General features: G+C 43.8%; 1 protein-coding gene across 1 annotated transcript in view; it reads left to right on the plus strand.

Moving 5' to 3' along the window:
* The first annotated feature begins 1,003 nt into the window (after positions 1-1,003).
* KIAA1324 (KIAA1324 ortholog) overlaps positions 1,004-13,614 on the plus strand; it is a 61,312-nt gene continuing 48,701 nt past the window's right edge. The window contains exon 1 of the mRNA XM_006179938.3: positions 1,004-1,212. Within this exon, the coding sequence (XP_006180000.2) occupies positions 1,060-1,212 (153 nt within the window). The 5' untranslated portion in view covers positions 1,004-1,059. The remainder of the gene's footprint in view (positions 1,213-13,614) is intronic.

Consider the following 13,614-nt stretch of genomic DNA (forward strand, 5'->3'; position numbering starts at 1 on the left):
AGCCCTGGATTTGCACTCGTGAGCCTGCGGTGAAAGACGCCGGCCTCCCATGTACAGGACTTCTGCAAAACACTTCAGTTGAGGAAAGAAGCTCTAAAATGTGGCCCCAAAATGTCCTTCTCCCTGGCATCTAACGAAAGGATTTCTCAAAACTATGAGAGAATGGGAATGTCAAGAGACAGCAGGGTCCAGCTGTCGTGCTTGGAAAATTGCCGGCTAAGGCAAACCCTCCTTGCCTAAACTCGGCTTCTACTACACAAGGCTTTGCATAGAGCTGCTTTGTAAAGACACAGATGGATTTGGCGGGATGCAAGTAAGATCTCCAGAAGCGGCTGTCGCAGTAGGTAACACCTACTGGGGCCAGTCTTCCAGGATATAGCCTCTGGAGGAGAGACGGCATCTCAGCCATCTTTCTATCGATGAAAGATGGGCATCGATCTGAAATTGGGCGTTCCAAACCATTGGGACCCGGGATCCTCCGCGTGCAAAGTTGTGTGCGGCTGCGCGGGCCTCTCATCCCTCCTAACAGCCTCTCGCTCGGCATTTTACCATCGATATTAGTATTTATCGAACGCCACATCTGCAAATTTAGAGGTGTTCATAAGTAGCCGATGACCCGAAAGAGCAGTGGAAAACACGAATTTGGTGGTAATGACTTGGAGGTTGTTTCCACCGCGTTCTTTACACGAGCCCCGTGCGCGCCTGTTGGGACAGTTGCAGACCCTGCGCGCGCGCCTTCGCACGCGGCGTGCGCCAGCGGCAGCGGCTGCCATGACGACAGGCAGGTGAGCGGCAGCGGAGCGCGTGGTCCCTGCCCCACCCGCGCGGAGGGAAAGAGGAGGCGGTTGCCAAGGCGACGTGGGTTGAAGGAGAAGAGGAAGGAGGGAGGAGGAAGGATGGGCGGCCTTGGCGTAGCCGCAGGGAGGTGACTGAAGCGAGCCCAGCCCCTTGCATCCTCCCCCTGTGAACCTCCCTCCCCTTTTTTTTTTCCGCCTTCTGCCAGCAGTAGCTGCAGCCGCAGCACCTGAGCCGCTGCTGCCTCTCGCTCAGAGCAACACTATGGGTGAGCGTGGGCACAGCCTTCATCCCTCTGCCAGAGGCAGGGGGAGAACTGAGCGGCGCACACTCCGGCTTCTGCGGCTGCTGCTCTGGATTGGGACCGTCTTCCAGGTGACTCAAGGAGCGGGACCGGAGCTTCACGCCTGCAAAGAGGTACTGTCCTCCCCGACCCGACCCCACTTGGTCAGAAAAATCTCAGATCCCGGCGGAGACACTGGGGGCCCAGCCACAGACAGTTTCAGAGGCCACGGAGTTTGGGTTTCTTTGGGAATGGGGGATGAGGGGGTGGAAGAGAAGCAGACTGGCGTCATGGAGAGGCCAACCCACTGGAGGACTCACCAAATAGATCATCCTCACAGCTTGGGCTGCTGAGCTCAGGGGAAAGGTCCTAGCTCCAAGGAGCCCAGAAGGGACCCGAGTCCCTGGACTCGGGAATGAGAGAAGAAGACAGAGGTTTCCCAGCTGGGATGGGTGGTTGAAAGTGAAAGGTTGTGTACAGAGGGGCAAAATGGAAAGTAGGGAGAAGTGGGGTAAGAAAGGAGTTTGAAAGGTGAAAAGAAAGTAATGGATTGAAGTAGGAATCCTTGTGGTTTTATCATGGCTTCAAAAAAGGAGTGTGAAGGTGGAAGGTGTAGGAGAGGGACTGAAGGATCCCCTCGTCATTCTCCTCTCGGTATTAAACATCCAGTTACCTTGTGGGCTGCTAAATGTGGACCCTCTTTATAGTTTGCCTCCCCAAGTGTTCTTTGTTTAGTGTATCTGACAGTGCATGACCCACCTTTGACCAGAATTTGAGTTCTGTAATATCTCACTTTCCGCCAATTCCTACTTTCCTTCTCTGGACTTTTGTTGCCATATATCGTGAGTCGTCTTCAAGGTGTTTCTGAAATGTTGCCAACATAATTCAGAGAATAGATAGTGAATGTCTTTGAACCAAAAATGCCTTTTGAACATTATTTTGGAGGGATACAAAAAAGGTATGAAAAAGTACAAAAAATAGTTTCTATAGTATTGAAATAATAATTGGTTGTGCTCTGAGTAACTTTTTAAAAAAACATATGGCAGAGGCAGCAACATGTTTACAAGAACTGCATGGAGGAAGGCAAAATAAAAGTTGTTCTGTTATCTATGTTAAATGTGAAAGACTTTATAATACATTGAGTCTAGCACTGTACAATTAATCCAAAATGTCATACTTGGCTAACGTTTTGAGAGGCTGAAATATTTTTTATAAGTTGTCATTGTTAACTACTGATTAGCAACAACAACCCCATGCCATATGGAAATACAAGGGAATACATTATTGTGAAGGTATTCTAGGCATTAGACTGCCTACAATATAACAGATCATGAAGAAGTGAGAGGGTGGGGGAGAGGAGAGAATTTTTATGTGAATAAAGATATTTGATTTCATTCATGTATATGAACAAGTGACCTCAGTCAGTGAGAATTTGGGCAACTTGTATCAGCCCAGCGATGATCTGCCCTGAGCCATCCACATTTCGACTCAGCCACTCTACGACCTGTTTTAAAGATGGCTGGGAACTGATAATTTTGTCAGTGACTGTGGCTTACTGGCCTTGGTGGCCTGTGGTCTAACCAATCGAGATAAACAGTTCCATCTAGCAAGCCCTCTTGCCTGAGAATCCAACATGGGAGTCTCCCGAGTGGAAGGTAAGAATCTTACAGTTCAACTACAACTGCTTGTTGAGATCTTTGTCCATTATGGAAAATACGAGACATTTAAGAAATTAAACACATTGTATCATCTTGCTTAGGAGGGGCAGAAGAAGACTGATACTTGAGAACTCTATCTTGTGGACAAATTTGGCCTTTAGTCATTTTTAAATGACTGACCCTTGCCTAAGCAAAAGGCCTTGCCACAGAGCATGAGCTGAGGACAGTGGAAAGCTGTGGAACTCAACATACCTGGGTTCCAGTCCCTGCCTATTACTTACCACTCAATTTTTGGATCTGTAGAATGGATACTTCAGTAACACCTAGCTCAAAAAAGATTGCTTTGAGGATTGAAAGAGAAAAATGAAACAATGAGAGTTATCTAACCCCCTTTCCCATCCAGAGGAACTGGATGAAGTACCCTGCATGAGATCTACACCCCAAGCCTGAGTGAAAATGGCTTAGCAATCATGTTCCTTGACCACAGACGTCGGCAAGTCCTATTTGCACTCTCCTTGAGCAAACAGCAGCCGCTCAACACCCTTGACTCTAAAACAATGAGGAAGAGAATCAACCCGTTATTATAATACTCCTAGTTTGGCAATGTGAACTGACCCAACAAGTTTTGGGGGCTTCTCACCCTAAATGGTGAAAAACCAATTCAGGGTAGACTAGCCCTTCCCTGTTCTTAATCTTCATATGAATTTCTTGTGAGTCTGTGTTGGGTATTAATGGCACGGACTCTTATCAGGCCAAGGCTGACCCTAATGACAACAATGCTGTTCCTGACTTGTTTTCTGAAATTGGAGGCATCCGCCTGGATCCAATCAGGAAATGGAGAGGTTTAGGGGAAGGCCTGAATCCGGAAGGAGGGAGCTGAGAGTTCTAGATTGCTAAATGTGTGCTGGGCCTTGGTGTTCCTGTCACTGGTTTACAATAATCAGGGTCACCAGTGGAACTAAACATCAAGTGTGGTGTTTGTCTTCCTGAATCATTTCTTTTGCCCTGTGCTAGCCCTGGCTAAGTGCTGGCTGAGAGCCACGGAGCATTTCCGATATAGCACAATGAATCTAAATCAAGAGAGAGGGGCAGAAATCTGCCTTCCCCAGATCTGTCTTGTCCTGAGGCTCTGGTGCTAATTGCCCCCAAAGGGACTTCCCAGTCTGTATTGAAAGGCCCTTAGGGCTTAGGAATCTAGTAGACACAGATTGGAATAAAATGTGTTGAATGAGTGAAGAATCTGCCACTTAATAAGAATGCTACTTTGAGCAAGTTAATTAGCTTCTGCCAGCCTCAGATTCCTGATCTGTAAAATGGGGATGGTAACATCTATCTTACAAGGCTGTAGCAAGGATTAAATTAATTTAGATACTACATGTAAAGTGCCAGTGTGTACCCTTGACATGTCATAGGTGCTTTGCAAATATTGGTAGGCAGAAAAAGTAAGTCCACTAATAATGACATAAAAATGGTGGCATAAGGTTACTGTGTGGTAAACGATGCAGGAGTGGCAATATAGACATTGACAGGAGAAAAAGAAAACACATTTGAACAGTTGGCACTTGACCTGCTTCTGGAATAATCAGTAGAGTTTCAGTGGGCAGAGATGGAGGGAGAGAGCTTTCTGGATAGAGGCAGGAGCCCGAGGAAAAGTCCACAGGTGGAAAATGCAAACGCTCCTGAGAATTGCAAGTAGCCCACGTGGCTGGAGTGTGGAGTAAGTGTGGGGTACGACAGAAATCAAGGTTGGAAAGCTAGCAACTAAGTGGAGAATCTCTGAAGGATTTCTAGCAGAGAGTGAATTAGCATGAATATAAAGTAAATAAGGTTGAGGTTGGCCAAAAGTTGAGAGCAGAGGGATGGGGGCAAGAAGACCAGTTTAGAGGATTTTACAGAGGTCAAGGAGGAGGTTAACAAAGGGACTGCACTGGCATGGCGGCAGTGGGATAAACAGAAAGGCATGGATATGAAAAACATGCTGAAGGTAGAGGTTAGAGGATCTGTCAACTGATTGACGAGGTAGGGTGGATTGGTGGGAGGGTCAAGCAAGATAATGCTTAAAGTGCTTTGCAAAATGCATAGCATAGAGTGAGTAATCATTAAATGTTGTGCTTCTTATGGTTTTATGATGTTTCTTTTTTTTTAATTGAATTATTGTTGATTTACAATGTTGTGTTAGTTTCTGGTGTACAGCATGGTGATTCAGTTATAAATTTATATATATATTCTTTTTTTATATTCTAAGATATGCTTTTATAAAACATAATGGGAACATCATTCTAAGTCACTAAATGGTCCTGCATGACATCGTTTTAATGAGGAACTGGGTGAAGTGCCTTGGCTAATCTCTAATGCCAACCCTTTCACTCTGACCACCTGCACTAGACCTGTCCCTTTTTCTCACCTTCTCAATGTAGGTCAGCAAGTCTTCCCTCTCTCTGGAGGCATCCGTGTTTCCCGTTTACTGAATCGTTCCTATCAATCGTCAAATAGGCTATTATTTCTACCTTAAAAAAATAGAAAAAAGCAGCTCGACTTCTCTTGAGTGTCACTTCCCCCTCCAGCGGCCACCCTGTTTTACTGCCCCCCTTTATAGCAGAAGCCACTGAATTCTTGGAATGTCTATAATCACTGTCTCTAAATCCACTCTTGCTTCTCTCTTGAATCCACTCCAAGCCGACTGTCATCTGCACAACTCTACCAAAACTGCTCTTGCTCAGTCAATGGTAATTTCTCATTCTCAATTACATTTCATCCCCCCGCGTTTGGTAAAGCAATTATCACTCTCACCAGCTAGGAATGCTTTCTTCTCTTGGCTTTCAGGGCACCAACTCTTCTGGGTGGTTTATTTTTTTAAGGCCCTGGTAGTCCCTTCTCTGTCCCCTTGATTGATTTCTGATTTTTCCCCTTATGTCCTTGAGTTCTAAATCTGGCAGTTTCTCAGGACTGTCACTGAACATCTATTATCCATCTGTCTGTCTGTCTGTCTATCTATCTATCATCTCTCTCTTTTTCTTTCCAACCTCTTCTATTGTAATTCCTTTGACGACCTCGTGCAGCACCATGGCTTTAAACACCATCTAGAGGGAGGGTATAGATCAGGGGTAGAGTGCATGCTTAGCATACATAAGGTCCTGGGTTCACTACTCAGTACCTCCATTTAAAAAATTAATAATAAACAAACAACAAACAAACCAACCTAATTAACTCCCTCCTGCCCACCCACCCACCAAAAAGATAGCTTAAACAAACAAACAAACACCATCTGGACATCAGTGACTCCCAAATACATAGTTCTAATCCAGACTTCATCCCTGAACTCCAGACTTGTACACACATCTGCATACATGACCTCTTTATATACCTACTTGCTTGGAAGCTCAGATTTACCATATCCAAAACATCTGATTTCTCTCCATCACCATCAATAGTGTGCCTCTCAGAATCTTCTTCATCTCAGCTAATGGTAACTCCATGCTTCCACTTGTTCAGATCCCAAATCCTGACCTTTCTCTCCTACTCACTGTATCTAATTCATCAGAAAATCTTGTTATCTCTGCCTTCAAAATATATCCAGAATTGGATTGCTTCTTATACCTCCACTGCTACCCACCCTTCTCCGAGGCACCATCACCTCTCACCGGGAAGATTACAAGTTTCCTAACTGGTTTCCTTGCTTCCGCTCTGCCCACAGATTGTCTAGTGCTCAACCAGAATAAACCTATTGAAGATAAGACAGATTTTTGTCCCTCCTCTGCTCAAAACCTTCCGAAGACTTCCTATCTCAAAACAGAAGCCAGCTCCTTACATAGGCCTGCAAGGCCCTCTGTACAATCCCCGTCCCCCCACCTCCAGCCACACCAGCCTCCTTGCTATTTCTCAGACTTGCAGGCAACCTGCCCCTTTGAGGTCTTGGTGATTCCTGTTTTCTCTGCTTGGAAGGCTCCCCAGGATCTATGGCTTCTTTCTTAATCCCCTTCAAGTTTTTGTTGAAATGTCATTCCTATCCCATTTTCTGTTTTATTTTCTCCAGTGAACCTACCACTTTCTAATGTACTCTGTAATTTACTTTGTTTATTTCTGGCTTTTCCCACTAATACATAAGCTCTATGAAGGCAGGGCTTTTCATGTTTTGTTTCATGCTGTGTCTCCAACACCCCAAATAGTATCTGGCACATTGTGGGCTCTCAATGAATTAATGTAGTGAAGGAACAATATTCCACTGATGAAAACGTATCTCCAGTGTCTGCCATGTAGTATACACTCAAAAGGTTTCCTGAATAAACCTCCATTTTACAGGTGATGAAACTAAGGCACAGAGAGGTGGGACTGCCCAAGATTACTTTGCTGGCAAAAGAGCAGGAACTCAGGCAGCTGACTCTTAACCACCATGCTATTTTCTGCCTGTCTGTGCTAACAATCCAAATTGTGCAGAGGGTATAAACTGGAAAGTACACGTTTCCTCTCCCCCCTGCAAATCCCCAAAGGCTAATCTTTGTCAACACTTTCTTAAATATACTCTTATTGAAATGTTTTATGCCTATACAAACACATCCATCTAGTCTTTTGTCCTTTCTATACAAATCAGATCAGAATATTTGTCCTATTCTGTGTTTTACTGTTTTCATCGCTGGAGCTCTACTGTGATTCATTGTATGTATGTACCATGATTTATGCAAACAGAACCTTGATGAATAGGTTGATTCCAGTTGCTTATATGGTAACAGTGCTGCAGTGAACATCCTCCTACAGATATATATACAGATGCATGCTTGTTTGAGTCTATTTGTAGAAAAATCCTTAAAAATAGAAAAAGTGGGTCAAAGAGTCTAAGTGTTTAACATTTTGATTGATGTGTGTCAAATTGGCAGCATGGATTTTCAAAGATAGCTTTAGTCTCCTCCATCTGCAGTCAGACGGAGGAGGAGGGAGGCTTTGGCTGTGAGGGTGGCAGCCAGAGTTTATTCTCACCCAGGGAATCACAGAGACCTGGAGGGCCCTCCCTGCTGGAGAGACTGTCAGCCTTCTCGAGCTGCCAGCTGGTCCCAGTCAGGGCAGCCAGGCATGATGCTAACTCTGCTAGATTTTCTGAAAATAGGTTTACCAAACTCACAGCTTTTCCTCAGTCTGTATTGTCCCTCTGGTTAAGTCATAAAAATTGTGCCATTTGTCACATGTCTTCTTAAGCTCTCCTTCTATGTCATAGCAGATAAAGCACAGAAGAGATAATTATAGTTAGTGCTTGACAGCTGCTGAAAGAAAATACATTTTTCATACTTCCTAGGCTCTCCACTTTTCAAATTTCTTTAAGTCTGAGAAGCCTAATAGGAGGTTATCACCTGTTTTCCTTCTTCGATTTGTCAGGTACTATTAAAGGCATTAAAAACAAAAAAAGACCCACGGAACTATGCAACACGGAAAAACAAATGTTTCACAGGCCTAGACTGTGATTTTCCAAATCTGATTCTCACTGATGATACACAATAAAAGGACACACAGAAAAAGGACTTTCATATACTATGCCTGCATGCTAATTGGAGCATCCCTCTCTGGACCCAGTGCCGAACAATAAAGGAAAGCTGTTTCTAAATAGAAAGGAAACTGAAATTGGCTAATTTTCTGTTTGAAATTGACTACCTCACTCTCCATCTCCAATCATATGACAAGAAGAGAATGGCTAGTAAGCCACCAAGAGAAAAGACAAAGGGAGCATCAATTCTGTCTGTTCATCTGACTTTGTTCAAATTCTCATAAAGACAGTTCTGGCTCAGGATAGCACCTGGGGAAAAAGTCAGGCGTGTCCAGCCCTGGACAACACACAGACTGGATGCTCCCTACATTTTGAGTTAATGGATCAACTTATTTTCCTTGTAAAGAAAACTTTAAAAGATTAGTGCTAGAGCCTCCATTTACAAATATGAATTCAGCTGTGTAAACCAACTGTAGAAGAAAAGGAGGAGCTGTGCCCAAATATAAATAATGAGCAGGTTAGCAAGACATCAGAAGAAAACAAAGAAAAACAAAGCGGGGAATAGCCACATTTTAAAAAGAACATGTAGAGTTTTAGTCCTGGATTATCTGAAACACTGCCCCTGATTCTCGTACTCATCAGCTAGTTTTCCCCACATGGAGACAGATTCATGGACTATTTAGGAGGAATGTGCGATGGTGGCCGATGCACTCGATTGTCTTTAATGTAGGAATTGCTTATACATTCTCATTTTTGTCAGATGATGAGTAACTGAAGGGAGCGGATAAAGGCGATCCCACTGGGAGGATTCTCAGGAGCTTATTTGCACAAGGAGACATCCTTTTAATTTTCAGATAAGCTAAAAATCTAAGGTTTTTAAAAAAGCCATTGCTATCATCCCATATTTATTAAACTCATTTTAGGATTGAATTATAGTTGATTTACAGTATTGTGTTAGTTTCAGGTATAAATCTTAATTTTATACTTGCAGAAACTGAAGGCCAAGGAGATCAACAGATCGGTGCACTCTGTGTCATTTAGTTGTAAAATTCTGATGTCATAAAGTGCTGGTGTTAGGGTGGATCTCAGTGGTCATTCAGACCTAAGGCATCCTCACTAGCTCCTTAAAATAGCTGGGTGGGTTTTTATCCTTAGCTGGGTTGTGTTGCCTAGCAATTACAAATGTTTAAAAAGGACTACTTTTTACCCTGGGTCATGAGAGGCTCACTATTTCTAGAGTTAACTCATATCATTGGGGCAAAAAGAAAATACTCTTTTTTAAATGTTTGTAATTTTTAAGCAACATAACTGGTTACCTGATGGCCCATTGTTTCTGACATTTATTTCATCCACCCTATACCCTTTCTGTTTTTCAAATCTCTCTTAGGCATCTTGACAATATTGTCCATCTCAGTACCTGGTCCCAGAGAGCAGGAATCATCAGAGTACTCAGTTTGAAAACATCAGTGACAGGTTTCCTCTAGATCGGGGTGATTGTCATGCTTTCTGCACCAAGTACTTATTCTTTTCTCTTATATTTAAAATTTTTAATCTGCTGACATTTAAGATAATTCACTCGCCAAGTTTACTGAGCATAACGAACTGAAAGAGGCATAGAAGAATTATGGACATGAAACTCACACTGATGGCATGTACAGCCTTCAAAGGAACAAGGGGTTACAAATAGAGATCAAGTGCATGATGGAATGAGGCCAGACAGCAAGGAGCAGTGGGCAGAGCGCAAGTTCATGGCCCAGGTGTAGTTTCCCTGGCTGTGAGACTCCTTTATCAAAGGAGTTAGTCATATGTGATTTGAAGGCTTGTTGTGAAAATGAGAAGTGAGAAAGAAGATGTGCACATGGACTAGTTGTGTTGGTTTGCGAAGGCTGCAGTATCTAAGTACCACAAGCTGGGTGTCTTAAAATGGCAGAAATTAATTTTCTCACAGTTCCAGAGGCTAGAAGTCTGAAGTCAGAGTGTCAACAGTGCCATGCTCTCTCTGATGCCTCTAGGGAAGAGCAATGAGAGCACGTATTAGGGGATTTGACCTAATCAGGAAGTTCAGGGAACTCTTCCCAATGCAGTGATAACCCAGCTGAGGACTGAAGGAGTCAGCACATGCAAAGGCCCTGAGGTGAATACAAAGGACTGAAAGAAGGCCAGTTTAGCGGGAGGAGCAGAGAAGGAGGAGAATGGTTAGAAATGAGATAGGAGAGGAAGGCAAGGATTAAACCACAAATGGTCTTGTCTTAATTAGTTAATTAATTAATTAATAACATTTCCTTCTAGAAGGACTAGTTTTCAGGAAATGTTCCATCAAAATAGTAAAAGCCAAATATAAAAGAAAGACTCTGGCAGGAAAAACACAGTTTACAGTGGCAAATGCAGGAATAATAATTAAATGAATACATGAATGCTATATAAGCAAACAGACCGGAACCTGGACCCTAGCTTCCTGGTGGCCAAGGTAAAAACATAAAAACATTATAGAATATGTAGTGCTCAGAGCTCATGAAGAAAACACATGGGAAAAAATCACTTATCAGGCAGGTGCAACAGAAAGCTGTATTGATGGGCAGGGTGTGGCATAAGAATGGAAAAGATTAGGAACATCAGGGGACGTTACAGAACAATTCACTGATTAGTTAATATAGTTTCTTAGACAACCTACAGACTCTATGGAGTGAAGATAATTTTCCCAGTATCTGCAGAGACTGTTACGGGACCAGTGATTATTTCTTTGTCACTTAAAAACTAAGATTCTCTCAATTTCTTGTAATAACATATAATGGAAAAGAATCTGAAAAGAAAACATATATGTATGTATATGTATAACTGACTCGCTTTGCTGTACACGTGAAACTAACATTGTACATCAACTACACTTCAATAAAAAACAAAACAAAGCGAAGATTCTCAAATTGGTCTCAAGTTGAAATAGCAGGGAACATGATGTTTAATTACTATCTGTTAACCATTATAGAAGTTGGCACAACTCAGAGTGGGAGGAAAAAAAAAAAACCAAGATGATTTGTTTATCAGTAGGTATAAAAATAAAGAAGTGGGAAGGTTTGTCCTGTTTCCTCCTGTGACTGCTGAAAAGCAAGAGGATCATCTGAGGCCCTCCTGAAAATTAGGGCGAACGGCATCCTGCCTTAATTTCTTACGCCAGATTTCACTCCTGGACGCAGGCCATTTCTACTTCAAAGCGCGAAGCGGTGACGCGGACTCTGTTCTCAGAGGTGGTGCTCCAGGCTGGCCCAGGGGAGCCCCCTGGGAAGGACTGTGTGCGGCGGTTGCTAGGGCCTCGGGCACAGTCGGATGCCTGGCCGTGGGAGCGGGCGCAGGGATGCTGATACCAATTTTAGTAGAGCGTGAAGGAACATTTCATTTTCTACCTTGTAGCGGAAGCCATCCGAGAGAGAGAACTTAGGCGAATGGCTAGAAGTTGAGCGTTCTGCATTAGATCCTATTCTTTCACCAGCTCCGCTTCCCCCAGCCCCACTTCCTCTCTTCACGATGGACAATATAACAGTTTCCCACAGGAGAACATTGCTGGCGAGTCAGCGGCCCTGTTCCTCCCTCTTGTTTTAGCTGCAAAGCTTCAGAACCTTCTCCGGGCGGAGCCCCGCACCCGAAGCCTGGTTTGGACTTTGCTCAGTTCCCCACCTCTCCGGACTCTGGGCCTCACCCCTCCAACCGGCATGTGGCTGCCACCCTCTTCTGTCATCAACACCCTCGGGAAGAAAAGTGCCTCTCCTTGAGAACCAGGTCATTCTTGCAAAGGGTTCCTGAGTCCTGGCCCTCTGTCCCTTGAGCAGTTGGCTTTTATGACCACCTTCTGTTGATTTACCGATAAGAAACGTGTATCTGTTCAGTCGGCTGCTGCACCTGCTGTTCTGGTCTTTTCTTTCGTGCTTGTGTAGGTGAAAGTCTGCGGAGCTGAGCCAATTCCACCTTCATCATTACTTCATTCAACTTGGAAGCCCTTTGGCAGCTTTCAAAGCATCTTGCCAGTCTTATCCTCGAGAGGACTGCCGGTGCTCTTTTCTGGGTGGAAAAGCTGAAGCGGAACTTGAGAGTTCTCGCCGGCTTTCATCTGAGCTTCTCCCAGGATGTCTCATCATTTCTAGCAGAGGAGAGAAACTGGAAGAAAGAGTTCAAATTTGAATAATGACCTCTGCACACTCTCCTCTCTCTCCTCCCTCCTTTTGGAAAATAGTGAGGTAATATAATTGTTCAGCATTAAAAATCACAATGGTTTGAATAGCAGGGGAGGTTTCTGGAAATCCTGGAACTGCACAGCCTACTCAAAAAAAAAAAAAGCAAAAAAAAAAACCAAGCCAATCTCTAAGTCCACACCCACTCCCGACTTCTAGCCGCTTCCTGGTTTAGTGCCCCAGCTGCCAAACTACAGGGCGTCTCCATGTCACCTGCAGGGCTTGCTAAAATCTAGACTGCTGACCTTCTAACAAGTTCCCAGACACCATTGGCGCTGCTGGTCTTGCAAACAGACTTTGAGAACCATTGGCTTAAGTTTAATGGAAATGACAAAAGCTTTGGAGAAAAGCAGGCTTGGGCTTGAGTCCCAAACCTTACCAGCTGTGCGACTTTGGGCCATGGGCCTGAGCATCTCTGCACTACCTGCTTCATCCTTAAAATGGGGGAAAGAATATCGACCTGAGAGTTCATTGACTCAACAAATATTTACTGTATGACTGTTGCAGTACTAGGTTCTAAGTGACACAGTGGGCACATGACAATGGATGACATAGTCTTTGATGTCAAGGAATTTTGGGTGGTTGTGAAGATAAAAAAGAGATAAAATTGGCAACGTTTGAGGACCACGAAAGATGTCTAATTATCATTAATTTTATTTTCATCTCAAGAGGCAACATAATTCTGCTTTTTACTTTTTTTTTTTTTTTTTTTTGGTCCAAAAAGGGAAATGTCTCAAATTTCACGGCCTGGAACCTAGAGCTATCTATGGTTCTCTCCCTGTCTAGATGACAAATTCGAGGTATGGGTACTGTTACAGGTTGAATTGTGTCCTCCAAAACTTCATATGTACCTTAGAGCGCCCCCTGTGGGCTCTAGCATCTCAGAATGTGACTTACTTGGAAATAGGGTCTTTGCAGATGTAGTTAAGATGAGGCCATCAAGATGGGCCCTAATCCAGTATGACTGGTGTCCTTATAAAAAGAGGAAATTTGGACCCACACATGCACACAGAGAAAATGCCACATGAAGATTGGAGTTCTGCTCCTCTGAGCCTAAGAACTCGAAGGCTGGCTGGCTGGAGAGGCATGGAAAAGTCTCCCTCCCAGCTTCAGAAGGATCAGCCCTGTCGATACTTTGATTTCAGACCTCTAGCCTCCAGAACTGTGAAAGAATAGCCTTCCATTGTT

The sequence above is a fragment of the Camelus ferus genome, chromosome 9 (assembly GCF_009834535.1).
Source record: "Camelus ferus isolate YT-003-E chromosome 9, BCGSAC_Cfer_1.0, whole genome shotgun sequence".
In the NCBI taxonomy this organism is placed as follows: Eukaryota; Metazoa; Chordata; class Mammalia; order Artiodactyla; family Camelidae; genus Camelus; species Camelus ferus.